The sequence below is a fragment of the Myotis myotis genome, unplaced genomic scaffold (genome assembly GCF_014108235.1).
Source record: "Myotis myotis isolate mMyoMyo1 unplaced genomic scaffold, mMyoMyo1.p scaffold_m19_p_8, whole genome shotgun sequence".
In the NCBI taxonomy this organism is placed as follows: Eukaryota; Metazoa; Chordata; class Mammalia; order Chiroptera; family Vespertilionidae; genus Myotis; species Myotis myotis.
The window spans coordinates 32,067,890-32,086,510 of NW_023416390.1; the positions used below are offsets into that span (position 1 = coordinate 32,067,890).

General features: G+C 39.6%; 1 protein-coding gene and 1 pseudogene across 18 annotated transcripts in view; both read left to right on the forward strand.

The window, feature by feature from the left end:
* Nucleotides 1–18,621, forward strand: part of GIGYF2 (GRB10 interacting GYF protein 2) — a 134,961-nt gene that overhangs the window by 37,280 nt on the left and 79,060 nt on the right. For 14 of the 18 annotated variants that reach the window (XR_004969477.1, XM_036320210.1, XM_036320213.1 and 11 more), the window contains 2 exons: nucleotides 9,668–9,776; nucleotides 17,395–17,506. Coding sequence is in view for 17 of the 18 variants with exons in the window: in XM_036320210.1 (XP_036176103.1) it covers nucleotides 9,668–9,776; nucleotides 17,395–17,506 (221 nt within the window). In the remaining variant the exon portion in view is untranslated. Of the gene's footprint in view, nucleotides 1–1,073; nucleotides 1,098–9,667; nucleotides 9,777–10,978; nucleotides 11,387–17,218; nucleotides 17,248–17,394; nucleotides 17,507–18,621 lie in introns of those variants that run through there. The other 4 variants (XM_036320216.1, XM_036320219.1, XM_036320218.1 and 1 more) reach the window with 4 other exon arrangements.
* LOC118661798 lies at nucleotides 3,583–5,469 on the forward strand (annotated as a pseudogene).

Consider the following 18,621-nt stretch of genomic DNA (forward strand, 5'->3'; position numbering starts at 1 on the left):
AAATTAATTACAAAAAATGCTGAAAGTTATAAAGAAGAAAATCTCATCTATAAACTTGCAATGTAGAGATAATTGTTAACATTTAATTTGTTTTATTGCCATCTGTGTTCTTTGTATATCTTTAGTTGTCAAAATATACCAACAGTCAGGATCCAACAGCATATTTCAAGGGTTATACTATGACCAAGTAGGATTTATCCCTCGAGTGGAAGGGTGGTGCAACATAAGAATATCAACGTAAAGCATCACATTAATAGAATGAAGGAGAAAAACCCATTTGATCATTGTAATTGATGCAGAAAAACATATGACAAAATTCAACACCCTTTCATGATGAAACACTCAGTGATCTAGGTCTAGCCCAGTGGTTGGCAAACTGCGGCTCGCGAGCCACATGCGACTCTTTGGCCCCTTGAGTGTGGCTCTTCCACAAAATACCGACTTCTGTGCATGGGCCAGGAAGTTTCAGTTGCACTGTATGTGCGCGCCCGCACATGGTATTTTGTGGAAGAGCCATACTCAAGGGGCCAAAGAGCCGCATGTGGCTCACGAGCCATGGTTTGCCGACGGGGTCTAGCCTATTGCTCATAGGTTACACAAACCTGTACAGCATTTTACTGTACTAAATACTGCAAGCAATTGTAACACAATGGTGTTTTATATCTAAACATAGAAACGTTACAGTAAAAATACATAAACCAGTACCATAGTCATTTATTATTATCAAGTATTTTGTACTGTCCATAATTGTATGTGGTATACTTTTATATGGCCGGCAGCACAGTAGGTTTGTTGACACCAGCATCACCATAAACACATGAGTAATGCTTTACACTACAGCATTACAACAGCTAGGACATCACCTAGGCGATAGGGATTTTTCAGCTCTAACATCTGATGGGACTACCATAAGAATATTCTATTTTTGACTGAAATGTTGTTATGTGGTATATGACTGCACTTATTCAGTGAAAGACCGAAAGATTGGAAACAAGACATGGATGCCCACTTTCACTACTGCTGTCCAACATTATCTTGGAAATTCTAGCCAGAGCAGTTAGGTGAGAAGAAGAAATAAAAGACCTTCATATTGGAAGGTAAGAAGTAAAACTATATCTATTTGTAGATGACATGATCCCAGATATAGAAAATCCTAAAGAAACCACAAGAAAACTATTAGCATTAATAAATGAATTTAGTACTGTTGTAGAGTACAGGATCAACACACAAGAATCAGTTGTATTCTTATACATACAAGCAATGGACAATTTGCAAAGGCAATTAAGAAAACAATTCCAGTTATAATAGCATCAAAACCAATAAAATACTTAGATTTAACTAAGGAGGTATAAGACTTTTATACTAAAAACTATAAAACATTTGAAAGAAATTAAAGAAGACCTAAGTAAATGGGAAGGCACCAGTATTCATTAAACCTTGGAAGATTTAATAGTTTATCTTTTGCAATCCCCATCAAAATTCCATTGGGTTTTTGGGTTGAAATTGAAAAGCTGATTCTAAAATTCATATGGAATTGCAAGGGACCTGAAACAGTAAAAAACAGTTTTGAAAAAGAACAAAGTGGGAGGGTTCCATACTTCCTGATTTCAAACCTTCTCATAAAGCCACAGTAGTACAAACTGTAACATAAGGATAGACATACAGGTCGGTGGAATAGAATTGAAAGTCCAGAAAGAAAACCCAATTGCTCCATACGGCTAAATTGCTTTTAAGAAGCTTTGTATAAGGACAGTAGTGTTTTTGTTTCCCTGCTGCCAAAACTGTAACATTTTACCATTACTTTTTTGCCATGATGAGTATTTTTTTAAAAATCCTTACCCAAAGATATGTTTTTGTTGATTTTTAAAGAGAGATAAATGGTGGAGTGGGGGGAGAGAGATTGGTTGCCTCATGTATATGCTCTGACCAGGGATGGAAACCAAAACCTAGGTATGTATCCTGACCTGGAATCTAACCTGCAACCTTTCAGTGCACAGGATGATGCTCCAAGTAACTGAGCCACCTGGCCAGGGCTCATGTTCAGTTTTTTTCTTCAATTATTTTTTAAAATAAATAATTCACATGATTTAAAAATAAAAATTTAAAGTACCCTATATAATAAAGAGCTAATATGCAAATGGTCATCATGCCGTCACACCATAACGGCTTAGACACTCAACACTGGGGAGACAGGAATGGGGACCAGCCAGGCTGCAGCCCGGGAGAGGGACAAGCTCCCCGCCCTGTGGTTCCCTGTGGCTGTGGCCAACCCGGGCGAAGCTGGCCTGGGTCCTGGGTGCCTGCAGCTGGGTGTGGGGCGAGGCAGAGGCGGTTAGGGGTGATCAGGCCAGCAGGGGAGCAGTTAGGGGTGATCAGGCAGGAAGGCAGAGGTGGTTAGGGGTGATCAGGCAGGCAGGCAGGCGAGCGGTTAGGAGCCAGCAGTCCCGGATTGCGAGAGGCAGTCGGACATCCCCTGAGGGGTCCTGGATTGGAGAGGGTGCAGGCCGGGCTGAGGGACCCCCCCTCCCATGCACGAATTTCGTGCACTGGGCCTCTAGTAGTAAATAATGGAAAATCTCTCCCATTTTGTTCTTCAGTCATGAGTTTTCCTTTCCCAAAGGCAGCCAGTGTTAGCAGTTTCTTGTGTATTTTTCCAAGTAAATATTACATACCCTCCCCACCCCCTTTTGTACAAGTGATGGTGTACACTAAGCATTTTTCTGTATTACCAACCCTGAGTATTTTTATTGCAAAAATTTTCTGTATATTTGGGAAAAACGTTCTTCTATTACTTTAGTTAATATTTTTCCCCCCCGTTGCAGAATTATTCAAATGTTTGTATTTATATTTCTTAGTTTTTTGTTCTTTGCCAATTTTTCTTTTGGATATTAATTTTTTTCTTGTTGATTTATACTGTTTATATGAGCTAATCCTAACCTGTTTTCTAAGTTTTAAATTTCATTTATGATTCTTTTTTTAAATACAGAAGCTAATTTTAACATAGGGAGGCTTATTGAAAGTGGGCAGCTTTCTGGATCCTGGTCTTCCCAAGCCATATGTATACTCAAGCAACATTGTCTAAGGCACCTGCAATTGGCATTGATCTTGGTACCCCCAACTCTTATGTGGGTGTCTTCAAGCGCGAAAAAGTGAAAATAATTGGCAGTGATCAGGAAAACGGAACCACACCAAGTTATGTCGCCTTTATTGATACTGAATGGTTTATTGGTGCTGCTGCAGAGTCAAATTGCAGTGACTCTACCAACATGGTTTGATGCCAAACACTTGATTGGACATAGTTTTCATGATGCTATTATCTAATCCAGCGGTTCTCAACCTGTGGGTCGTGACCTCTTTGGGGGTCGAACGACCCTTTCACAGGGGTCGCCTAAGACCATCAGAAAACACATATATAATTACACATTGTTTTTGTGATTAATCACTATGCTTTAATTATGTTCAATTTGTAACAATGAAAATACATCCTGCATATCAGATATTTACGTTATGATTCATAACAGTAGCAAAATTACAGTTAAGAAGTAGCAACAAAAATAATTTTATGGTTGGGGTCACCACAATATGAGGAACTGTATTAAAGGGTCACGGCATTAGGAAGGTTGAGAACCACATCTAATTTGATATGAAGGATTGGCCTTTCATGGCGGTGAATGCCCAATGTCCAAGTAGAATACAACGGAGAGATGAAAAGTTTCTATCCAGAAGAGGCATCATCTATGGTTTTGACAAAAATGAAGGAAATGACAGAAGCCTGTCTACCTTGGGAAGGCTGCTTCTAAAATGTTATTGTTATGGTACCAGCTTACTTCAGTGATTCAGTGTTAGGCTACTAAGGATGCTGGAACTGTTGCTGGTCTCAGTGTGTTTTTGTGTTACCAATGAGCCAACTGCTGCTGCTATTGCTTACATCTTAGACAAAAAGGCTAGAACTGAAAAAATGGGCTAATATTTGACTTGAGAGGTGGCACTTTTGATGTGTCACTTCTTACAGTTCATGATGGAATTTTTGAGGTCAAGTCAGCAGTTGGGGATGCTTACTGAGGTGGAGAAGACAACCTGATGGTCAACCATTTTATTACAGAGTTCAAGCAAGCATAAGAAGGACATCAGTAAGAAGAAGAGGGCTATCTTGTCGCTTTCGTATTGCTTGTAAACATGCTTAGTGTACTCTTCCAGCATCCAGGCCAATATTGAGATTGATTGATTTGCTCAATGAAGGAATTGACTTCTATACTTGTGTCATTGGTGCCCCATTTGAAGAATTGAATACTGACCTTTTTTGTGGTATCCTGGCCCCTGTAGAGAAAGCCCTTTGGGATGCCAAGCTTGACAAGTCCCAGATCCATGGTGGAGTCCTGATGGTGTAGTCCTAACCACATCTCTAAGATTCAGAAACTCCTACTGGATGTCTTCAATGGAAAAGAATTGAATAAGAGCTGATCCCTGATGAGGCTGTTGCTTATGGTGCAGCTGTCCTATCTGGAGACATTAAAAAATGTTCAATATTTGCTGTTATTGATGTCATTTCTCTTTCCCTTGGCATTAAAATGGCTGATGGAGTCATAGCTGTTCTCATCAAGTACAATACTACCATTTCTCCCAAATAGACACAGACCTTCATGATCTACTCTGACAACCAGCCTGCTGTGCTCATTCAGGTTTAGGAACGTGAACGTGCCATGACCAAGGATAATGTGCTTGGCAAGTTTGAACTCACAGGAATAGCCCCTGTACCGCGTGGTGCTTCTTAGATTGAAGTTACTTTTGATATTGATGCCAGTGGCATCCACAATGTCTCTGATATGGCTTAGCATACAGGAAAAGAGAACAGATTACCTTCACTAACAACAAGGGTCATTTGAACAAGGAAGACATTGAGTGCAGGTCCAGGAAGCTGAGAAGGATAAAGCTGAAGATTAGAAGCAGCAGGACTAAGTGTCTTCCAAGAATTCACTTGAATCTTATGCTTTCAACGTGGTTCAACCATTGAAGATGAAAAACTTCAAGGCAAGATCAATGATGAGGACAAACAGAAGATTCTTCACAAGTATAAGGAAATTGACTGGCTCAGTAACCAAACTGCACAGAAGGAAGAATGTGAACATCAGCAGAAAGTGCTGGAAAACGAACGACTGCAACCCTATCATTAGCAAGCTGTACCATCGTGCAGGAGGAATGCCTGGTGGCATCCCTGTGGTGGTGCCTCCTGGGCCCACCATGGAAGAGGTTGATTAAGCCAACCTTGAGCATAGATTTAGCATTATTCTACACAAATTTGTAGCAAATTCTATGGCAGTTCTAAAAGTTGAGCTGCTGTAGAGTAAGTAACTGGATATTCTTGATACTTGAACATGGAATATGTGCACAGGGAAAGGAAATAACTGCACTTTATAAGTTCTGTATTGTAAAGTGGAAAATGTGGTCTTAAATAAAACGATGTAAAATTGACACCTCTCAAGGGAGGAGCACTTGCTATTGGTAACCGAAACATGATAGACTTAATCAACAGAATGAGTAATTGAGTAATTTAGAAACATCCCTAACATTTGTAAGAAAATAGTATTTAGTAAGTGGCTACACAAATCATTTGGAAAATTAAAGAAGATTATTTAACAGATACTATTAGGAGCGGTTAACAATTTGAAAAACAAAGTTAGGTAGGCAGTATGCTTACACATCGAAACTTGTTCTAGAATGACTAAAGGAGCAAGCCTTCATTTTCATTTATTTTTTTTTATTGATTTCAGATCAGGAATTATTTAGATCTTTGCAGACTAGAGTTTTGCATACTTTTTTACTTATTATCCCTATGCTGCCTCTCTTTAAGTTTGCTGCAGTTATCTGAAATAAGTATTTTATCTTTAAAATGAAAGTTAATTTTGTTTCCTCCCTTTCTGCTTCCTTCTCTCCCTCTCCCTCTCCCTGTGTGTGTGCATGTATGTACCTATAAAATATAACTAGGGAAAAACTTTTTTTTAGAACAAAATTGATGCTCAAAAATGATCTTCTAGTTGTTTTTTGGGCATTGTCCTTAAATATATATTTCAGTTTGAGAAGCATGACTCTGCACTTTACACCTAAAATTTAGGTACCTGTTACCAGATTGGTGTATTTTATTTATTTGCCATCAAAGAAAATTACTTCGTGTGTGTGTGTGTGTGTGTGTGTGTGTGTGTGTGTGTGTGTGTGTTTAAATCTATATGTTTTTTATTGATTTCAGAGAGGAAGGGAGGGAGAGAGAGAGATAGAAACATTAGTGATGAGAATCATTGATTGGCTGCCTCCTGCACGCTCCCTACTGGGGATTGAGCCCACGACCCAGGCACGTGCCCTTGACCAGCATGTGCCCAGTACCTTTCAGTCTGTAGGCCGACGCCCTATCCACTGAGCCAAACTGGTTAGGGCCGTGTGTGTGTGTGTGTGTGTGTGTGTGTGTGTGTGTGTGTGTTTAAAATTTTTTATTTAGTGATTTTAGAGAGAGGGAGTAATGGGGGGAGAGAGAAAGAGAGAGAGGTTGATTTGTTGTTCCACTTATTTATGCATTTGTTGGTTAATTCTTAGTATATGTGCTGCCGAAGCGAGCACTGTTGGTTAATTCTTATATGTGCCCTGACCCAGGATTGAACCCTCAACCTTGATGTATTGGGATGATGCTCTAACCAACTGAGCTACCAGGCCAGGGCCTTATTTATGTGTTTTTGAATAATTAATTATTTCATGTATGTGTTTTTGAATAGATAATACATACATAAAATTTTTTTTAAAGCATGTGTAGTGGAAAGCAAGTCTGTGAGTCACCTAAACTCTGCCAATTATTCTTCCTCAGGCATAACCACTGTTTCTATTTTCTTGTTACCTTCCAGGAACAACACGTACATCTACAACTGTTCATACAGTTGACCCTTGAACAATGTGGGAGTTAGGAGTACTTACCTCCTCTGCAAGTCAAAAATCCACATATAACTTTTAACTCTTCAAACACTTAACTATGAATAGAATCCTTATCGATAACATAAGTAGCTGATCAACACATATTTTGTATATGTATGTATTATATACTGTATCTCACAATAAAGTGAGCTAGAGAAAAAATGTTAAATCATAAGAAAGAGAAAATACATTTATTACATTTATTGGAAATAATCCACCTATAAATGAACCTGTGCAATTCACACCATGTTGTTCAAGGATCAGCTGTATATCAATTCCTTTAAACACACATACACATAAATGTTCTGCACACAGTTCTACACTTGACCTATTTCACCTAAGCGTCTTTTTAGGAGATAATGGCAAATATTTATTTAGCATTTAGTAAGTGTCAGATAATGTTCTAAGCACTTGCAGTTTAATGCGTTTAAGTGTTTGCAACAACCCAGGAAGTAGATAAAAATATCATTCCTATTCACATTATATAGATGAGGAAAGTGAGGTACAGTGAAGCTGAGTAAAGGAATCAAAATTCAGGTTCAGGCAATCTGGCCTCTCCATGCTCCCAAGTACAACTGTGCTTTATATCTTCATAAACTAAGTTGACCATATGAAATTGCAGTTTTATGGATCAGAAATGGCTGAATTTTAGCAATTTCATATGATCCAACCTAATAAAGTTGTCTCATTTTTTAAAACAACTGCATAGAATTCCATATATAGATGACCATGATTTTTCATTAGGTTTATTGGTTGATACTAAGCTGGTTTCTATATTTTGCTTTTACAAAAATACAGTGCTGCAGTTAAAGATCTTTCTGCTTATATAATGTTTCACAAATGTAAAAAGAGCAATTGTGTCAAAGGTTATGGACATTTAAATATACTTTGAGAAATTGCCTTGCAGAGATTATACCATTTTGCACTTTCGGGGGCAATGTGTGAGGATGTGTGTAAGCATATGAGAGTTTCCCCCACATCCTATGGATGGGTGCATTTGAGTTTTATACATGTGATAGTAAGGGGTTCAGCTGCATGGAATCCCAGCATACATAATGCAGTTAGCCCTGATTTCTGTTTTTCCAGTATTAGAATATATTAATTTAGATTTTGAGACTTCATAGTATAGCTTAATTGTGATCTCAGAGGCACTATTCAATAATTTCACTGGTTACTCTGTGGTGAAAGATAAGCTAATGCATTGTTTCAACCAGCTTTTTAAAAAAATACAGTTGGGTTGGGTGTCTTACTGTAATTTTTAGTTATTGGTTACATCTTAAATCTTCAGTTTTGAAATTACATGATTATAGATTATATATCTCTCAAATGAAAAGAAAAAAATTTAATTACATTAATAAGTTTATAAAATTTACCTGAAAGAGACAAGTAATGAGAAAGTGACCCATCTATTAAAATAAGAAATTCAATAATGAAAGACAGGTAGTGAGAAAGTGACCCATATATTAAAATAAGAAATTCAGTAATGAAAGTAGAAGTTTTCCACCAGCTACATGTCAATTTCTTTAAAAGAGGTATAGCTATCACATAGTTGAGTTTGAATCAAAATAACAAATTAGAACTTCACAGTGGAAAACAATTTGGGTGAAAAATATTAGTTGGGAAAAAAAACACCCCACATTTCAACCCTTTTCTTAAGTCTCACTTCTTGCCCTTCTCCAGGAGTGTCCTTGGCAATAGCCATGCCCAAGTTGTATTTTCCTCAGTGCACCACATGTCTGTACTTGTGCACAAATGTCTGTTAGGTTCTAAGTATATAGGAAGTATTCATGTAGAGATATATTCCAGCATTTTCTGTGCTTAAAACTGTTGTGAAATCTCCTTCAAATTAAATTAAAGTTGATTCTTGAACAATGTAGATGATAAGGGTGCCGACTTCCCATGTACTTGAAAATCTGCTTATAACTGCTGTATTTTATAGACCATTTTTTCAAGGTTTTTATACTCTTGCTTCACCTTTTCCTCAGTCCTATAAACATATTTTTGATTCCCAGGCCTCCTGTCTTTCTCTTATTTGTGAAGGATGCCCACCCATTACTGTCTTAATGTACTGGACCCTATTCCAGATTGGCTGTGGGGTGCAAGTGTAGGTGAAGACTGATTGGGGTTTTGTTTATTTTTTTCAAGCATTTCCTCCCTTTCTCCGTTAAGGTAGTTGGTCTTAAGTAAATTCTTTTTGGCCCGTCCCCATCTACTTCCGATTCATGTCATTCTATTAACTACTACTTGGAGTTGCTGATTCACTTTGGTGAGCAGAATGAGGCAAAAATAATCATTCATTTTGCTCTTTATCACACTATTCTTGACTCAGACCTTTTTGTGACTCCCTCTCATTTCTGCTTTTCACTAATTGAAGGACCCTTTCAAATCAGATCTCTTACCAAATTTTCTCTGTAATGATGCATATTTACCATGCCTGCTTTGGATATATACAGATTTAGAGTTTAATATTTCTTCACAGAATCTAGCATAGTGTAAGGCTTTGGTTGTCAATGTTTGTTGATCTGAAATGTTTATTTGAAATTTTTAGCTAAAATCAGGATTTGGATCATCTTAGTATGTTGTGTAGTTAGGGTTTCCCATTGTTATTAATAATTATATGCATTTTATAGATGCAACGGGAGACGGGGAGAAGCACCATGTAGTTTTATCTGTTTTATCCATTTTTTTCTTTCTTTTTAATTTTTTTTTTTGGCAGAGAAACTTTTCCATGTCTGTAAATAGTGCCGCTGTCCTGCGATTGACAGGACGAGGAGGAGGAACAGTGGTGGGGGCTCCTAGAGGTCGAAGTTCTTCAAGAGGGCGAGGTGAGCTTTTATCTGAAAAAGTAATAATGGAGGAGGAGGTGGAGGATAGGAAATCACTTTTAAAATATTTTAATACTTGATTTTTTAAAAAAACTGCTCTTTGACATTAACTGTATACTAAATATCCTGAACATTTGCTTCCTGAACCATTTTTTAAAATGTATTTTTTATTGATTTCAGAGAGGAAGGGAGAGGGTGAGAGAGATAGAAACATCAATAATGAGAGAGAATCATTGATCGGCTGCCTCCTATACACTCCCTACTGAGGATTGACCTGCAATCTGTGCATGTGCCCCAATTGGGAATCGAACCGTGATCTCCTGGTTCAAAGGTTGACACTCAACCACTGAGCCACATCAGCCGGGCCTGAGACATGTCTTGATGTATCTGCTTCACAATCCCTGATGTGGAACAGATGAGGTTAATTCTAGCTTAGAGATTTGAGTGTGAAGCATTCTAAATGGTCCTAGTTAACTTTTGCAAATCTTTGTCCCCAGGGAGTTTTGCACTTGGAGAGCCAGAGTTCCATGAAGTGCCTTGGCTGCTGGAGCAGCACCAAAGTCCCTGCAGGCTTCTGTGACGCAGGGTTTCTATATAAGGCCACGTGTCAAGGGTGTCCCAGCCCCAGAGAGACTTTAGTAAAAGTTGTCTCATCAAAATTAGGGCTGTTTTAGGGGGTAGAATAAAAAATAGTTATGTAGCAGTCATTTAACCTACATTTTACAGATTTGTGTCTTGTCTTAGAACAATTCCTATTTCAATATTACTTGTTTTTTTGATATCTGCTCTCTGTTTTGGGTTTGTTGATTTTCTGCTATTTAAGGGCATTCTTGATGTTTATAATATAAATATTTACTTGAGCACTTACCTCTAAATTGGCTAAATCATAGTAGTAGTCTAAATATCCCTTGTCATTTTATTTAAGAGGTGCTTTAGAAATGCAAGAATTGGGTATCTGCAACGGCAGAGGCCATTGTGTCTGCATATTGTACCACCCAGATTGTTGTGATTATGAGTGTGGAGCATCTAAATTATTTTTTCTTTCTTTTTAAAAATATATTTTTATTGATTTCAGAGAGGGAGAGAGAGAAACATCAATCATGAGAGAGAGTCATCGATCAGCTGCCTCATGCATGCCCCCTAATGGGGATCGAGCCCGCAACCCAGGCATGTGCCCTTGACTGGAATCGAGCCTGGGAACCTTCAGTCCGAAGGCTGATGCTCTGTCCACTGAACCAAACCAGCTAGGGCTAAATTCTTTTTTCTTAAAGTTGTGTCTTATGAATAGAGTAATTTATACTCAGTCTTTATAGAGACCGTATTTAATTGTGCATTCCTGTGAAGAGGTTTCTTTTAGTAGTCCATTCAAAATATGGAATGTAGGTAACCTTTACGAATTTGTAACCTTTATGAATAATGTAAAGGTTAATGAAAACTCAACTTGTAGGCTTGTTACTATTACTGAGTTATATTTGTTGTACATGTTTTTTTCTTCTGAATTATTTGTCAATGTCTAGAACGGTGGTTTTTAACCTGGGGAGTTGTTAGAATCATCTGTAAAACTTACAAGAAATACCTCTGTGAGAGACTACTTGGATGATGAGATTAAGGTATGTGTGTGCTTCAAAAGCTCCACACACACCATCGAGATTTCCAAGTGTATTTAGGTTCCATTGATCTAGAATTCGACTTGAGATGTGTGCATCTATCTTGGTGGTGCGATAGTGTTTTGGAGACAGCCCCAATCTGCTATTGGGTGTTTCCTTTATTTCTCTGCAGTGGGCTGGCAGCAAGGAGTGGTTGCATGTACTCAGCTTTGTCTCCAGTGCTTTTCAGGGCAAGACATAGAGAGATCTTATTAATCAAAAAGTGTGGCCCACAAGCCAGCTGTTTTATGTGCCTCAAGTGACTATCAACTGTGTGTGCTGCAAATACCAGCCAGTCTCTCTAAATAGGCTTAAACAAAATTCCATATCGAGGAACAAATGAGGGATTGATAAATTTCTCCCTGCTTTCTGGTTTCTTTGAAGTGTAGGGTTATCACACAGAATAGAAGTCTTATATTCACAATTTAAACAGGGCATGCACAAAAGATAGATACTGTGATGAACGCTGTGACTTAACATCAGTGTGAAAGAATGGCTTGAAACTTAGTCAAATGAATGAACTGACTTTGTGAAAAATACTTCTAACACCATTGTTCGAGTTGTGATTCTTTTTAATCGATATGGTTTTATCATCTTCACTCATTACTTAATTTTAACTTGTTGGTTAAATAATGATTATTTTGGCTTTCTTCCTTATTTATTTATTTATTTATTTATTCATTCATTTGCATGGGCAGAGCTAATATTAGATGATAATCCTGCCTCTTTCCAACTTGAGGGAATGTTGATTTGAAAATTGACTGATCTCCCAACTTCTAAAGATCACAAACTAGTAAAATTTACACAAATAAGTGGAGGGGAAAACAACATAATTGTCATCTTTCTATTTTATCTGGTTAAGATGTTTAATAAAAAAGCAGATTCACACAACTGTCAGCCACCGTCTTCATTAAAAGGAAATATATTTTAATCCCCCAAAAGAATAGTGTGAAATCTCAGGTAATAGGTGAGTCCTTTAAATTGAGCTTTATGAAAGATTCATGTTATATTTACTTGCTCCTTATCTGGGAAGTACACTTATGAATGATTATGGACTTTGTGCACTTTGAAGGTTATTTCTACATTCTACAAGCTGGGAAGCTCTAGAACCGATTATTTTTATGTGCCCACTTATAAAGCTTTAGTCTCATAAGGAGGCCTAGTGCTCACCCTAATCATAACTGGCAGAAAATCTTTTATCTGTGGTTTGCTTGTTTTTTGGGCAACCTGGAGGCTATTTTTCCTATTCGTACTGGTATGTTTATAAAACATTTTTTCAAGATGACACATACTTAATGGCTTTCCAGAGAAAATCGTTCTCTAAAAGGACAGGATACTGTTTTTCTTTCAACCTCAACATTATTGTAGGGATCATCCCAGTATTGCATAACAGTTTGTATTAGACTGTTTAGGATGACCTTAAATAAAATGTATACATTTCCTAAGGAGAGAGTTACTGAAATTGGGAGTTGACTTTCAGTTGACTTAAAGTTGACACAACTAAGTGTGAGATAATTACAGTTCAGCCCTAGTCCTCACCTATGTTTTACAAATGAAGACATGGATACTTGGACTCTTAAGAAGGTACACATTGTTGCTAAGATTACCCACATACAATCCTGTCCATTATTTTTGTATTTCATAGTAAGATGTTAAAGTACAACTGTATTCTGAATCAATTCTTGAGAAATTATAACCAAGATGTAGAAATACTGCATGGATATTTGAAATAATTATTTAACTCAGTTGTATTTAGCCCTGGAATGCATCCATGCTTTTATTCAAGATTCAACATCACTTTTCTTTGGGTGGTTTTACCTTGTTGGAGAAGTTGAGCTAGGGATGATGGCTTAGATTTTGTCTAGGTATAAATACATCCCTAGACCCCCCACCCTCCTTCAATTTTCAAGCCTGTGTGTTGGAAATGTATGGTGCATATTAGTTGGGGAATCCTCACGCTGTATAGAAAGTATAAAGCTCACAATTCATACTGTCTTTTGCCTCTAAACCCAGCAATTGTTTATATAACTTTCCTGACCCAAACTATGCAGCTATCCTATCTAATAAAAGAGAAACATGGTAATTAGCGTACGACCGCTACCCTTCCCATTGGCTAATCAGGGCAATATGCAAATTAACTGCCAGCCAAGATGGTGGCTGGCAGCCAGGCAGCTTGAAACTAACATGAGGCTTGCTTGCTTCAGTGATGGAGGACTCCAACGTTCCCCGCCTGCCGCTGCAGGCCTCTGAGCTGCAACTCTAAGCAACTATGTAACAAATATAGAAGCTAAACAAAACCCCAGAAACCTGCTTTAGTCCGCCGGGCTTCAGCCAGCAGGATCGCAACATTGTAAGCAAAGGCCAGAAGCCTACTTTTAGCTGCGGAGGCCTAAGAGCTGGAGCCAAGCCTCAAAGCTAAAGCTGGCCCAGAATAAAAAAGAAAAAAAAAGAAAAAAAGGAGCGGTTGGGAGCTTCAGTCACCCCCAGCATGAAAACAGCCCTCAGCCCCTCACCCAGGCTGGCCAGGCACCCCAGTGGGGACCCCCACCCTGAAGGGTGTGTGACCAGCTGCAAACAGCCATCATCCCCTCACCCAGGCTGGCCAGGCACCCCAGTGGGGACCCCCACCCTGAAGGATGTGTGACCAGCTGCAAACAGCCATCATCCCCTCACCCAGGCAGGCCAGGCATCCCAGTGGGGACCCTACCCTGATCCAAGACACCCTTCAGGGCAAACCAGCCAGCACCCACCTGTGCACCAGGCCTCTACCCTATATAGTAAAAGGGTAATGTGCCTCCCAGCACCGGGATCAGCGGAGCCGCGAGGCCTCCTGGCACCGGGATCAGCGTGACAGGGGGCAGCGCCCAAACCCCCTGATGGCTCTGTGGCTCTGTGTGTGACAGGGGGCGGGGCCACAACCTCCCTATCCGCCCTGCTCTGTTCGTGACAGGGGAAGGCGCCCCAACCCCCTGATCAGCCCTGCTCTGTGCCTGATAGGGGGGAGCTCCCCAACCCCCTGATGGCCCTGCAGCTCTGTGTGTGACAGGGTGTGGCGCCCCAACCCCCTGATCGGCCCTGCTCTGTGTGTGACAGGGTGCGGTGCCCCCCCCGCCTCCCGCCCCGCCCCCCCCCGCCCCCATGCCCTGCTCTGTGTGTGACGGGGTAGAGCCATAACCTCCCCATCGGCCCTGCCCTGAGTGTGAGAGTGGCGGCGCCCCAACCCCCTGATGGGCCCTGCTCTGTGCGTGACAGGGTATAGAGCCCCAACCCCCCTGATGGGCCCTGCTCTGTGAGTGACAGGGGGCGGTGCCCCAACCCCCCAATCGGCCCTACCCTGAGCGTGACTGAGGGTGGCATCACAACCTCCTGATCGCCCTGCTCTGTGCATGACAGGGGGTGGCACCCCAACTCCCCAATCGGCCCTGCTCTGAGCCCGACCAGGGGCTGCACCTAGGGATTGGGCCTGCCCTCTGCCACCCGGGAGCAGGCCTAAGCCAGCAGGTCGTTATCTCCCTGCTGGGGTCCAACCCCAGCGGGTCCAGGGGTCCCCAAAGGTGTAGACGGAGTTGGCGAAGAAGGAAGGACATGGAGACAGTGTTCAGTTGATCAGCAGCCTAGCCAGGATCTCCAGCCAGGATCTCCAGCCAAGTTCTGGTCTGGATCTCCAGCTAGGTTCTGTGTCCATGTTCTCTTGCTAGGTTCTGTCTCTAGGTTCTGAGGCCAGTTTCTGTCCAGGATCTTTTGCCATGTTCTCTCCAGCGAAGTTCTTCTGTCTCTAGAGAACGTTCTGTGTAGGTTCTGTGCCTAGGTTCTGTCTCTCTTGGTTCCGTATTCTAAGTTCTGTCTTGCTGTCTTATTACAACTGTATTTATACCAGTTGATTCAATCCTATCAATCTCTATTACAAAGGTTAGGGCGTTTCTTATCTCCATTCCAGGGAGTAAAGATTATGTAGCTTAAGCATGATTGTTCGTAGTTAAAGTGATTAATTACCCACCTGGCACTAGTTAAGAGGTTTTATTCCCTCCCTAACTTCAGGGGAAAATCCCTACCTGGGGAAACAACCTTTCTCAGAGACCTTGGTTAAAACACATAGTGCCAAGAAGGTGAGAAAACATATTAAGAACAGTATGCCATCTATGCCAGATCCTTTGAAACAGCAAGGATGGACCGGCTCCCGGCATCTCCCGAGGGATCCCAGACTGCGAGAGGGCACAGGCCGGGCTGAGGGACCCCCCTCCCCCCCCGAGTGCACAAATTTTTGTGCACCGGGCCTCTAGTATCATTTATATAAGTGGAATCACTTTTTTTTTTTTTTTTTTACCAGCTAGGGCTGAGCTCATTCTTTTTATTTTTATTATTTTTATTAATTTATTTTTTAAAAATATATTTTATTGATTTTTTTACAGAGAGGAAGGGAGGGGGATAGAAAGTTAGAAACATCGATGAGAGAGAAACATCCATCAGCTGCCTCCTACACACCCCCTGTGCCCACAACCAAGGTACATGCCCTTGACTGGAATCGAACCCAGGACCCCTCAGTCTGCAGGCCGACACTATATCCACTGAGCCAAACCGGCTAGGGCTGGAATCACTTTTATGTGCATTGTTCTTTGGCATGCTTTTGTCTTTCAACAGAATAATGTAGTTTAAAAAAATATATATATATATATATTTTTATTGATTTCAGAGAGAAGGGGAGAGAGATAGAAACATCAATGATGAGATAGAATCATTGATCAGCTGCCTCCTGCACACCCCTACTGGGGATCTAGCCCACAACCCAGGCATGTGCCCTTGACCGTAATCGAACCTGGGATCCTTCAATCCACAGGCCAGCACTCTATCCGCTGAGCCAAACCGGCTAGGGCCGTGGTCGGCAAGCTGCGGCTCGCGAGCCACATGCGGCTCTTTTGCCCCTTGAGCGTGGCTCTTCCTAAGCATTAGGAGTACCCTGATTAAGTTAATAACAGTGTACCTACCTATATAGTTTAAGTTTAAAAATTTGGCTCTCAAAAGAAATTTCAATCTTTGTACTGTTGATATTTGGCTCTGTTGACTAATGAGTTTGCCAACCACTGGTCTAGGGCAATAATGTAGATTTTTTTTAAGTGGTAGTACTTTATCTTTTGTGGCTTCATAGTGTTCTCCTGCATTTTGTGAGAATTTATTTAGCCAGTCCTTATTGATTATATATTGTGTTTTTTAATTACAGTGAACATTTTTTATATGTATGCATTTGCATATTTGTGAGATTATTTCTATTAGGATAAATTCTAAGTTAGAATTGTTGAGTCAAATTTTTGTAGATCTAACCAATTGCCTTTAGTAAAGGCCAGTTTACACTTAAACCACTAGAGCTCCTAAATCCCTACATGCACACATTCTTATTAGCTCTGTGCTTTGAAATTCTTTGTGATACTTTTCTTCAAGGTTTGAGCAAAGAGGAAAGTGCCTTTGGTTTTTGTGGAATGTCCTTTAAGGAGTTAGTTCATAAAATTGATGGTTTAAAGTTGACCCTATTAAATTATTCTTCCTCTGGAGTTAAATTATTTTTATATTTGTACTTGGCTTTTGTACTTTATCTGCTGTCTTTGTAAACTCTCCAAATCTTCCATTTTTGTTGAAAATAATACAAGTTTTAACTTGTAGTAATTGTTTAGTAATCACCTTAGAATTTCACTATTGGACTTTTTATTAAAGAGCTTAATATTGACACTGTTTTTTGTTCAGGACTGGGACTGGGACACTTACACCAGTTTACTAACTTGTTTCTTTCAACCTCCTGTGGTCTAGCTACTTCAGTGCCATCGTTGGTCTCACAGGTAAAGATCCATTGGGCCTCGCTAAATATTTAAATGTAGACATTCTGTTTTGTATAGAGACAGAACTTCAAAGATTAATCTTTGGTGTTAAACACGTGCCAAATGTTGACATTTGATTATCATTTTTTTCTATTTTCTTATTTTCAGGCAGAGGCAGAGGTGAATGTGGTTTTTACCAAAGAAGCTTTGATGAAGTAGAGGGTGTGTTTGGTCGAGGAGGTAGCAGGGAAATGCATAGGTCGCAGAGCTGGGAGGAAAGGTAACTAAAGGTTCCACATCTTGGTATAAAGGTTACTTGGTGTAAAAAACTTATGTTATGCTTTTTGTAGAGGAGAAGCCACTTTATACAGTTACAAGTTTTCTTTTTTTTTTTTTAATTCTCAACTGAGGATATGTCCATTGATTTGAGAGAGAGAGAGAGAGAGAGAGAGAGAGAGAGAGAGAAAAACATTGATCTGTTGCCTCCTGTAAACACAGCCTAGGTATGTGCCCTGACTGGGTATTGAACCTAAAACCTTTTAGTGTATGGGACAGTGCTCCAACCGAGCTACCTGCCAGGGCATAAGTTTTCATTTTTTATTTATTTATTTATTTATTTATTTATTTATTTATTTATTTATTTATTTATTTATTTAAAATATATTTTATTGATTTTTTACAGAGAGGAAGGGAGAAAGATAGAGTTAGAAACATCGATGAGAGAGAAACATCGATCAGCCGCCTCCTGCACATCTCCCACTGGGGATGTGCCTGCAACCCAGGTACATGCCCTTGACTGGAATAGAACCTGGGACCCTTCAGTCCGCAGGCCGACGCTCTATCCACTGAGCCAAACCGGTTTCGGCAGTTTTCATTTTTTAAAAGTGCTGTTAATTATTGAATGTCAAGCTATATGTAAAAAAAATTTAAATGATCTTTATTTAAAAGGAGCATTTTAGATAAATAGGTTATTTATCTGCTTAGATATTTAATAGTTAGATTTGCTATTTGATGAGCGTTCAGTGGGAAGCATTGACATTTTCTCGTTTGTTGCAGTTAATCAAAGCATCTTCTCTATATTGTTTGTGAGAAAGATGTATGTGCATAGATGTCCACTGTGATGATATTTATAATATGAAATAACTGGAAACAAGTCAAACAGCAATACCAGCATGGTTTCTAATATAATGGTGTATCAACACAATTCTTTATAACCACTAAAGTTAGGTTGATTTTGAAAATATTTCATGATGTGGGAAAACACATTGTTAAACATATCTAAAAACTGTGCAGCATGTATTTAAGCATATACCTAATTTAAAAATATGTCTAATTAAAAAATAACATTTCTGTGTCAGAAGCTATTATATGTGAGATGATGGATATTTTTATTTT